The sequence below is a fragment of the Xenopus laevis genome, chromosome 4S (genome assembly GCF_017654675.1).
Source record: "Xenopus laevis strain J_2021 chromosome 4S, Xenopus_laevis_v10.1, whole genome shotgun sequence".
Lineage (NCBI taxonomy): Eukaryota > Metazoa > Chordata > Amphibia > Anura > Pipidae > Xenopus > Xenopus laevis.
The window spans coordinates 113,719,967-113,732,163 of NC_054378.1; the positions used below are offsets into that span (position 1 = coordinate 113,719,967).

The following is a 12,197-nucleotide window of genomic DNA, read 5'->3' on the forward strand; positions in this document are numbered from 1 at the left end:
TAGTAAAATAAGCAGATTTAATTCAGATCCCAGTTCTACCTCCCCATTACTAAATCTATCCGTATTTCTGCCAAAAGCATTTGATTAATGAGAAGAGGAAGAAGCAGAACAGTTTTATATTTTAATCTTAGTGGGACAAAAGAAACAGAACCTGTATTCGTTATCTAGTTATGGGTGATAAAAGCAGTGTCCTGGTGCATTTGCATGCAGGTGGGGGGGTGAGAAGGCTTCAGCGTGTGTTAAAGTTCCAGAAACACAATTATATTTTGGACAGTTAAAGCGGGCTGGTGTGTGCTGTGCCCTGTTAATCATCCCCGGCATAAGGGCAGATTGGCTCTGAAAGCATTTATATATGCGACTGCTGAGAGTGACAGGTTAAAGCCTTCTCTGTACAACTGAAAGGTTCTGCAATTATACAGATAGAAGCTAAACTGGAAGAATTTCAGGAAGGACTTGGCATTATGTTTCATGTCTGCACAGGGGTCTCTGCTGCAGAGAAGTAAAGAAGTAAAGGTTATCTATATGCTGGGGAGATATAGAGAGAAGCATTACAAAGTACTTTGTGGATTGCTTGCATAAGAGTAATCAGCTTGAAAAAGGAACTAAAATGTTCTGAAAGCTTGCTATGATTATATTAGTTAGCCAATAAAGGTATCGCCTTTATACCACTTTTTTTTATTTCAAAAGGGTTGCCCTGTAACATTTTTATTGGCTAACACGTTAAAGAAACTTTACCTTGGATAAGACAAATAGCTAAAGGAGATTAGTGCTAAACTCAGGGCTCACATTTGTCTCAAGTCCGTATAACATAAGGGCCCCTTAAAGGGGGATAAAGTAGGCAAAAAGTATATCCATCAGTGTGTTTAACCTGCCTTAAACTGCCTCAAAATGTTTGGAGGTAGAGAGTTGAAGCTGATGAGGAAAAACGCTCTTCTCTAACCCTAGACCTGAACCACTCCCAGTACATCACTTCCAGTACCAGAGGGTTGTAGTGAAGCATAAAAGGTGTTAGGTTGGACAGAAAAATAAAAGTTAAGCTTGGGTCTATGTACCATGCCTCATGTAAATTAGCATTGTGCATGCCACTGCTATGTGTTTAGTTGTGAATCAAATGTAACCAAGCTCAGGCTCAGATGGCAAACTGGAAGCTCTGATGAAAGAGGGGCTGCTGTAAGTTGCCATGTATGGATACTTTATATTAGGTATGTGTGAGTCTATTTGGGCCATTGGGTACTTGAAATGTCAGAGAGAGAGTGATAGCACCAGTGCCTGCCACTGCCGAAACATTGATTATTTATTTGAACATGAGGCAACGTTAGCTAGAGAAAACTCTAATGGCTTCACACTAAACACATGCTGAAAATCAGCCCCTACACTCTTCTGTGCCTGCACCCGGGACCACTGCGTCCAGTATGTGAATATACATTTTTCTGCTGAAATCCACTCCATGTGTCCACCCAGGCCGATGCAATGGTTCTGGGTGCAGGAAAAAAAGAGCGATGAGTGTGGGGCTGATTCTCATCCTATGTATAACCTTAACCGCAGGCAGAGAATCAGTCCAGTGTGGTCATCACCCTAAGGTGGCCATAGACGTAGAGATTTCTCCCCGATATGCCCACATTGAAGTGGGCGATATCGGGCTGATCAGATCGTGGGCCCTAAGGCCCAACGATCGGATCAGAATGGATCCGATACGGTCAGTAGGATTGTGGGACCGCATAGACGCACAGATGCGGCCACGTTCCGATGGGATTTTTTTATCTTGCCCGTTCGGGAAGCCTGTCAGATGGTCCCACACATGGGCCAACAATTTTATCTGCCCCAGTACGAGGGCCTTTAGGCAAAAATGATCCCCAACCAGTGTCTCGTAGGCAATATTTTGATTGCCGAACCCATCTGATGCTGCTCCCAGTGGCCTCAAAGCAAGTGTTCATTTTTTAATTTATGGTTTGGAGACAAGTTTTTGAGGCATAAATTGAGGCATAAAGATCATGTGCACATCAAATATAGCTCCGTGTAGGCTGCCAGTCCACATGTTGCTGCCAAATAGCCAAGAACAGCACTTATTTGGCACTATCTATGAACTTTTCTTATGCTTATGTTACTCCCCAACTCTTTTTACATTTGAATGTAGCTCACCAGTGAAAAAATGTTGCTTTTGAGCTAAAGAATATCATTTCAGTTTACTGACTTTAATAGGGGGAAAATAGTAATTGTGGTGACCAGCAGCTCAATATTGTATGCAAAATGATCATTCTGTTGTGTACATTCATTGTGTACTAATTATTCATATTTTTAAAACAATGATTTGAGAATTGGTTCTCCCAGTTTAATGCAATGAAATTATGTTTTTCATGGCAGAAGGGAATACATAAGGCAGTAGACCGTGATGCGAAGAAGCGGGGGCTAAAGATGTAGAGTGATGACTGTAGTAAGGTGAAATTTTGACAGGAGAAGTGGGAAAATTAAGAAACTACAAGTATTGTCATATTAGACCAGTCTAGTGCACAGACTTGCAACAGCTGGAGTGATCCAAGTTGGACTACCCTGTTTTACATAAAAAAGGAAGCAAGAGACAATTTAGAGCAAAAATCCATTAGCTGTATTGCAGGCTTGGCAAAAGAACGAATGGGGAAACACAAGATTGATTTAGGCTTATTCCTGGGCATAGAAACAATAACAACGATTTATTTTGGGGGCAAAGAAGCAGCAGGATTGTGTTGCAATAAAAAATAGCAATAGAAAAGGAGATGTAAAGGCTGATCCAGACCTTTTCTGGAGTAGTGAAGCAATGTGGCCTGAATAGCTGGAAAGCAATAGCAGGAGCATAATATAATATGTGTGCAAGCAACTGAATTTAGTAGGGCCAATTAGAATAGAAATGGGTCTGGCCTTTACTTTTGGCCTTTGTCTAGTGTGATGGTGGGAATTGCAGTTCTATAGTTTAGGGGAAGGAGAAGGACGGAATAAAGTGCAAGCTAGAATGGTATGGACTGGTATAATGATGTTAAATGTACTGAGGCTCCTGCGAGCAGGATCTGGGTCTGACTGTATATGCTGTGACTTCTCTGTTCCAGAGTTAACATTTTGTCTTTATCTTTTACTTAATAGTTCTTTTATTTTTTCCTTTATTATTCCCTCTTGATAACTTCTCTCTTGCAGACAAATGATGGCTTCCCCTAGCAGGTTGTGGTTTGTTTTTATGCTATTATTTTTTATTAATTATTATTATTATTATTAAAGTTATAATAATTGTACAGGTATGGGACCTGTTATCCAGAAAGCTCGGGACCTGGGGCTTTCCGGATAACAGATCTTTCTGTAATTTGGATCTTCATACCTTAAATCTTCTAGAAAATCATGTAAACATTAAATAAGACAATGGGCTGGTTTTGCCTCCAATAAGGATTAATTGTAATATAGTTTGGATCAAGTACAAGATACTGTTTTATTATTACAGAGGAATAAAAATTTGAATGAGAAAGAGTCTATGGGAGATGGCCTTTTCGTAATCCTGAGCTTTCTGGATAACAGGTTTCTGGATAATGGATCCCACACCTGTATAAGTTATTCAGGACTCTTGCGTAATTTATGTGTATGATGAACATTCTCTGTGATGCACATTATTAACGAATACATATTAATATACAGTTCTACATATACCTGTATATTAATTATATATACAGAAAATATTAAAGTAGGAAAATAATTGCACATAGAATTGCACAGAATATTGTCTCTTGAATGGACACTGACCTTCTTTTCAATGCTGTTCAGCTGCTCCCTGTAGAAAGTGTTCAAGCGTTGCAGCTCTGCTTCTTTCTGCTCAAGTTCCTTGGCCTAGAAAATTTGGGGGAAATGTTATATTAAAAATTAACAAAAATAACAGCCCTAGGGGGTTCCCACAGAGGGCAGTTGAATGTAGGATATTAGATATAACAGGACAAGTGAAGTGAGACTTCAGGGCACAATGCAGAGCGTGTATTGACGCAATTCATTCAGTTGCTTTTAGGTTCAATCAGGTTGCGTCAATAATCGCACAAGACTAGCACCCAGAGAATCAGATGTAAACACCAGTTAGGCTAGAAATGTTGCACATTATGTTTTGGGTTTCTTTATCAGCCCAAGGCAACTACAGCCCTTTAGCAGTGAAGATCTGTGTCTCCAAAGATGCCCCAGTAGCTCCCCATCTTCTTTTCTGCTGATTCACTGCACATGCTCTGTGCTGCTGTCACTTACTGAGCTTAGGGACCAACTCACAATATACTGCACACTTAGGGGCAATTTATCAAGGGTCGAAGTGAATTCGAGGGAATTTTCAAAGTAAAAAAAATTCGAAGTCATTTTTTGGATACTTCGACCATCGAATAGGATACTACGACTTCAAATTTCATAGACTAAGATTAGAAGTAAAATCGTTTGAATATTCAACCATTCAATAATCGAAGTACTGTCAATAATTCGCCAAATTAAACCTGCCGAAGGGCTATGTTAGTCTATGGGGACCTTCTAATGCATTTTTCTAAGTTTTTTGTAGTCAAAGTAAAATCGTTTGATCGATCACTGAAATCGTTCGAATTGTTTGATCAAACGATTTTACTTCGACCGCAAAATGGTTGAATTCGGTAAAAAAAAACTTAGACTTCGATATTCGAAGTATAGCCATTCGATGGTCGAATTTCAAAGTATATTTCACTTCGAAATTTGACCTTTGATGAATCTGCCCCATAGAAACGTCACAATTTGAGGCTTAGTAATTAATACAGATAATTACTACATGGCAGCACAGAAACCAGTGCAATTAGCATCAGAATTTAATAATCAGCCCTGTAGCATCAGCTTATATTACAGACCAACCTCATTTTCTGCTGGATAATTAGTGACGAGCCCTAAGCTTAGCTTCTCAACAGCTGCTCAGAGCCCACTGAGCATGTGAGTGTCACAGACACTTTCCAAGATGGTGACCCCCTGTGACAAGTTTGAAGTCCTGGATCATTGCTGCTATTGACAAGCTGAAACTTTAGCCTCGTGCAATAATTCAATATGTAAAATATGGCATCTTTAAACATATTAGTTTTTAGGGTTTAGTTTTCCTATAAGGAGTGCACTGGATTTTTTGTTTTGTTGCTAAGACCTGTGAGTGGGGTATTGGCAGCCCTGCGTGTGTTACAGATAAAATAATAATACATTATCAACTATACACTTCAAAACAACACAAAAAAAATATGCCTAAATTATGGCTAAAAAGGGAGCTATAAAAGATTTTGTTGTGTTAACTTAAGAAAAAGCGATTTCATGGTATTGCTGCTCCGACTTCCCACAGAAAGACAAGTTAGCAGAGGATTATGAACATATTATAAAGCACCAACGCATGTGCATGCTGTGCAATGGAATAATAACACTCTGCAATGGAAAATGGAAACACAAAATCGATGCAAGGGAAAAAGAAATGCTATTGAGAGCTCCTTATGAAAAGCTTGTTGTTTATTATAAATGTATTCGTAGTTATTTACGTGCATAGAAAAGGCCCTGCCTTCTCAGAGTTAGAACTTCGCTCTCTCATGGGGATGTGGCAAATATCAAAACTAATTTACTGCTTAGATGAAGATTCCCTGAGAGATGGAAGAATGAACCAAACCAAAAAAAATCACTTTATTTTCTAATATGTGCTGTGTGACAACAAAAACAAAAAAAAATGAGAACAATGTAGAATTAGTGAAGCGTGATAAGTTTACTTCTAAGAGTGGAAGTATGCCGTATCCAGCAGCATCACCCTGACACTTTATGGCAAAGGATTTTGCTTCGTAGCCCAGGGTCGGACTGGCCCGGCGGGAAACCGGGAGAAAACCCGGTGGGCCCCAACCCATCATGGGCCCCCGCCAGGCCAGACCAATCGTGGTATTTTAAAAAATAAAAAAAGAGCCGGAGCACCGCGCCGTCTGCGCATGCGCGCCAACGTGGAACAGAAGGAAGGCAGCGAATGGCACAGTGCGGAGCAGCAAGTGGGGCGGGGGGGGCCCTGGACAGCAGTCCCGGTGGGCCCCGGGCCCCCCAGTCCGACACTGTCGTAGCCTGAACATTTAAGAGATGTTAATGCACTGAGCTGAGCATTGTCGCCATTGCCGGATGTAACTGCTTCCCTAGGGCTAAGATTTGTCTTTTGAAGGCTGGCAGGGATTGTTAGGGGAGAAAGATTGCATCTGAAGGCTGCCTGCTTTTCTCCTTCCCCCAGGAGCGGACTGGAATGGGTAAACAGAATAAACCTCAAGTAGTTTAGGTTTGAGTGTATCTGGCAAGGAAAAGGGTCCTGTCTGGCTTGCTGTATTTTAAATGTCAGCCTCATCTGACACTCAGGGGCAGATTTATCAAGTGAATTCGACAGAATTTTCGAAGTAAAAAAATTCCAAATTCAAAGTAATTTTTTGGATACTTCGACCATCAAATAGGCTACTATGACTTCGAATATTCAAACATTCGATAATCGAAGTACTGTCTCTTTAAAAAACTTTGATCTCAATACTTCGCCAAATTAAACCTGCCGAAGTGCTATGTTAGCCTATGAGGACCTTCTAGAGCAGTTTTTTGAAGTAAAAGAAAACTTGTTCGATCGATGTATGAAATACTTCGAATCGTGCGATCGAGCGATTTTACTACGACCGCAAAACGTTCAAATTCGGTGAAAAAAACGTTGAATTCGGTATTCGAAGTCAAGCCAATCGATGGTCGAATTTCGAAGTATTTATCACTTCGAAATTCGACCCTTGATAAATCCCTTGGTAAATCTGCCCCTCAATGAGCTTGACACAGAATCCTGCAGGAGAGAAATGCTTGAATGGAAAGGTAAAGGGTAAAGTCACCTGGGCTCAAGGATGCCAATTCACATTCAGATCAGGCTGTGGGTGACTGCTACCATTTTGGAAGCCATTTGTTGAGCTGGGTGGCTTTTGTAGACTTCTCAGAAAGCAATTCTCTTGTCTCCTTTCCAATATACAAAATATTAATTGAACCTCGTTGGTCCTGCCACATCTAATATTTACATGTAGACCAATCTAAATTAAATAAGTCCTTCCCTTAATTTTGGTGAATCAAAATGAAAAAAAAAAAACCTAACTGTACCAATGGGGTGTCAAACTCAATGATATCTAAATAATAGAAAACAGAATATATCCTTAGGAATCTAACAGCTGTCTGCGAATGAAACAGATTGTAGTTGATAACTGGAGGGCAGTTGCTTTAACATGGCAGCCATGAGTATAAGACCTATGGCATAATGGGCCTTTTCCATTGCAGTTATTATAAACATTATTTTAATAGCAGCTGATCATGACACACTTATGCCAATGAAAAGTGCTCAATTATCAAACATAGGGCCAGAGAAAATGGTTTATCACATGAAAAAGTCATGGACGAGATTGAATTTGAGATGCAATTCAATTCAGAAAATGTATCTCTCAATTTATCACTTGAAAACTCTATTGAGGTCTGTGGGGAAAAAAACTGGAACTGAATTATGAGAAAAGTTTTTCCCCTCAAATTGTATCTCATCCATGAGTTTTCATGTGATAAACCATGAGATAACTTTCTCACTGAATTTAATCTGGCCCATAATGTGCTGGTGTATTGAACCTAAACTGGGAGAGAGAGAGAGAGTGACTAAATAATTCCATCTCAGCCTTAAATTAATCTAAAAAGAGAGTGTCTGGAACAGTGAGTGTGGAAATACATTTTCCTTTATATGAATCTTTGAAACCCTGAGCTGCAAAGCCATTCAGTCTGTTTCAAGGTAAAGAAATGCACAATGAGGATAAGTCATGCCTGTGGTTCTCTTTTATTGTAGATAAAATGACCTACAGGATTTAATTGTATAAGTGATTTTTTTTAGTAGAAGAGGAAAAATTACAAATGTAGCAATGAGGTGAACTTTTGTGCTCTCTTTGCTTCTACATATGACTTTGCACTTCTGAGAAGGCTTTCCACTAGATGTTGGAACATTGTTGGCAGCATTTGCTTCCATTTATAAGTAAGAGGTTGGGCACTGATGTTGGGGATCAGGCCTAGCTTGCATTTAGTGTTCCAATTTATCACACTGATATTCAGTTGGGTTGATGTCAGGGATCTGTGCAGGCCAATTAAGTTCTTCAATCTCTGAAAATCTATTATATGCAGAACTCACTTTGGGGATGGACCTTTTCTGCTTTAGCACAACAATGTCCCCATGCACAAACAGTTGACATAAAGTAAGAATCATGGAGTTGTCAAGAAAGTCATTGTATGATGTAGCAACTCCTGTGTAATGATGTCTGTGGATAAATATCCAAATATTCAATGCCAATATCTAGTCGGGATGCCCACATACTTGGCTATGTAGTGTAAAGAATAAGTCGCCACACCAGTATATTTATCAAAGAGTGAAGTTAGAGACCACCACAGTCCGTTAGTGTGAAATACCCCTTCTGTCCATTCATTTCTATGGGATTTTAAAGGTGTATTTATCAAATGGTGAACTTTCACCCGTTGATAAATACACCTTTAAAAATTCCATATAAACGAATGGAGAGAGGCGTTATTTCACTTTAGCAGACTGTGGTGATCTCTAACTTCACTCTTTGATAAATATATCCCTATATCTCTTCCCTTGTGTCTTTATATATTTCTCATTGGGTCCTCCATTCCTCTCAGAGCCAGTCTAGAAGGTAGCAGGCAATGTTCCCTATGTACGGTAAAATTCCCAATTGCCAAGGTTGGTTGACAAAGGCTGTGGGAAGTGCCAAGATGAGACAAACAATAGCTGGTTAAAGTGAATTACATTATTTCTTAATTGCTGGATTAACGTGTTCTTATGTTCTAAGACTTCACAATATTTCCCTGGGTATTTGTAGTATCCTATAAAGAAGTCAGTGACTAATTTGCCCCACCAGCTAAAATCATGGAGTTGCTGCAGGACTGTGAGCGCTCCCATAGCAGTGCATGTATTGCCAATCAAGAGGGAGGAGTTCTGGAGACTAATTAGTGCAGGCACGTGTGCATCTGCATATGCTTTCCAGGACCACATGCCTGTATTTGAGAAGTGTAAATATTTAATTGCACTAATGATTTATAATAGGCACTTGGGGCTTCTCGTTTTTGTCTGAGGTTCAGTCTAATTTCTGTGTATGTTTTAACTTCTGCCAACAACAAGTCTTACAATGGGTAGAATTATTTGTTTTTTTTCCTTAAACAAGCAGCGAAGGAACTGCAACGTACGTGGTGCCAGCTCCCTAGGAAATTGGATGATATAATCATGTGCCGCCACCAGGATCAGCTTGATAAAGGCCAAAATTCATGATTTACAGAATAGGAACCTACAAATTTTGTCCGTTGGCTCATTCAGTGACAAGAAACAGCAGACGGCGCTTAACCTCTCCGGCTACAGAAAGTCACCATTAGGAAAAAACAGCAACATTTAATGAATATTATGTATGCAAGAACTCATTATGCAAAATAACCTGTGATCTCCTGGCTCGAGATTCTAACCAATAGGAAGGTTCTTCTGCGTAATTGTTGCTTGATGTTTGAAATGTGTTAAGAGGTCTTAATAACTGGTGCGCGCAATCAACACCCATAAATTATAGAGAGCTCCTGTTTCTTTTTCTCCTGTTTAAAAGATTTCTCATATAAAAGGGCAGATTTAATTTGTAGTTTTTCTGTTTCTCTTTAATGCTATATAATGTGCATGTTAATATAAAGAAGAAACACAGACCAAAACATTTTTTAATTGGAACAGTGTGTATCGTAAAGTTTTCTTGTTCTCCATGCACTATTATAGCACACATTTTCTCCCCGTGTAAGCTGCCATTAGAGTGCAGTAGGCCGGCCCACTGCATTCTTAGATCAGATATAAACACAAAAGTAATGTGCTATGGAAGATTAGACATTGTGATGAAAATGGGGAAGATAACTGATCAACTGATGCCAAAGGGAAATGAAGAGTCATTGGGGCCGATTCACAAAAGTTCGAAAAAGTGAGTGTTATTTATAGCATGCCTTAAAAATGGCTTCACTTCTTATATTGTTAGAATTAATGATCGATTCATTAAAATTTCACTTATCTGACTTAAGAAGCAATTTTTTTTCATGAATTTTCAGTGAATTGTGTGCGGTATATTATAGCAGGCGTTATCTTGTGCGTTATTATAAGCCATTTGATATTGTCATGCTATTAATGCAATCTATAGCACCTAAGACATTCGGGATGCCACTGACAGAGTATAAGTCTCTTTTTACAAGAGTCTCTTTATTGATCAATCACCACGGATTGATCCTCTTCCGGCGTCTTCTTTCTTCAAATTTCCAGGAGGGAAACGCATGCTCAGTTGAATGAAATAGCTGACTTTTTAGTTTAAGTTCAGCTTTTCGTTCTACAGCGCATCAACAGCCGTATGAAGGAAAGAGGAAGCCGAAACAGTATCGCTCCGTGGTGATCACCCGGGCTCGGTGGTGATAGGAGCACCGGCCCGGGGTTTCAGGTAAGTAACTACAATCACTTGGGAGTGCCTAAAATTTGGCACCCCAAGTGCACCAAGCCTTTCCTTCTCCTTTAAGGAACAACAACCTTTTGTGAATTGGCCCCATAGGCTCTTGTGTGCCATGCCCATAGAATGCCTGCAATGAAAATGTAAGCAGACCTGAGATCACCAGTCCATGTTTATGCAACTGTGCTTCAACAAAATGGACATGGGCAGTGATCACAAAACTGAGTTGTGAGTGGGCAACTCAATGCTTCTAAGTGACACCAATGGGAAATGGCCAATGATTATTATTATTTATTATTAACATGTATTTATATAGAGCCAACATATTACGTAGCACTGTAAAGTAAATGTGATTATACAACTAAATCACATGAATTATATACATAGAACATATGGAGATTCATACATCACAATCAATACAGGTACAAAAGGTGAGGAAGGCCCTATGCATAGGCATACAGTCTAAAGGGAAGGTGTGGGAGTGGGCAAGATCGAATTAAGTGGGTGAGAAATGTGGTACTGTATGTGGTGTTGCGTTTGGTAGTTAAGCAGAGTAAGGGTAGGCTTCTCGAAAGAAATGCGTTTTAAGAGATTTCTTGAAAGCAGAAAGCTTGGGAGAAAGTCGGACAGACCGTGGGAGAGAGTTCCAGAGGAGGGGTGCAGCCCTTGCAAAGTCTTGAATGCGAGCATGTGAGGAGGTAATGAGGGAAGAGTTGAGTAGCAGGTCAGTAGAGGAGCATAGTAAGCGGTTGGGTGAGTATATAGAGATGAGTTCAGAGATGTAGGGTGGGGCAGAGTTATGAAGTGCTTTGAAAGTCAGTGTCGTTAATTTGAATTTGATTCTGAAAGGTAATGGAAGCCAGTGCAGGGATTGACAGAATGGCGAGGCAGAGGAGGAGCGGTTGCTGAGGTGTATGAGCCTCGCAGCAGTGTTCATTATGGACTGGAAAGGTGACAGTCTCTGGAGGGGAAGGCCAATTAAAAGAGAGTTACAGTAGTCTAGACGTGATATGATGATAGAGTGAATAAGAATTTTGGCAGTATCTTGGGTGATAAATGATCGTATTTTGGATATGTTCCTTAGGTGGAAGTGACATGATTTAATAAGTGACTGGATATGAGGAGTGAATGACAGGGCAGAATCTAGGATAACCCCAAGGCACTGGGCCTGGGAGAGGGGGTGATAGTGGAATTGTTAACTATGATGGATACTTCAGGGATGTTACTGGTGTTATTTGGAGGAAAGAGAACCATTTCAGTTTTAGAGAGGTTTAATTTAAGGTAGCGTGTCACAGGCTCTCTTCAAAACACCTAGTGAGTCAAGTTCATAGAGTTCCTGCTCACAAAATTATCTGGCTTTAGAGTGTGTCTGTTGTGTACAAACCAATAAGTGATACACTTAATCCGACATTATGTCTGAGATTCAGTGAATGCCCTTGCCATTGAACCAGAGAATTTACTCCAGAAAACCCTGTGGTTATAGGGTTAAATATCAAAGGGGCTAACATCAGGGTCTACCAGTAGACCTATGGCTGGTGATCAGTGATCTCAAGACATTGTCAACAAACAGTTTGTCTAAATCAACCTAATGTTTCATGCTTTTCATTCAGATACTGAAATAACAAATAGGTGTTTGTTAAATATAGCAATATAAAATCTATCTTATTAATCAATATAATATTTAAG

At 39.8% G+C, this 12,197-nt stretch overlaps 1 protein-coding gene across 1 annotated transcript in view; it reads right to left on the reverse strand.

The window, feature by feature from the left end:
* The window catches only part of chchd6.S (coiled-coil-helix-coiled-coil-helix domain containing 6 S homeolog), a gene marked incomplete at its 5' end in the record, with an annotated part of 240,562 nt that overhangs the window by 165,252 nt on the left and 63,113 nt on the right, over positions 1 to 12,197 (reverse strand). Inside the window, one exon of the mRNA XM_018259891.1 lies at positions 3,757 to 3,840. Coding sequence (XP_018115380.1) covers positions 3,757 to 3,840 — 84 coding nt within the window. The remainder of the gene's footprint in view (positions 1 to 3,756; positions 3,841 to 12,197) is intronic.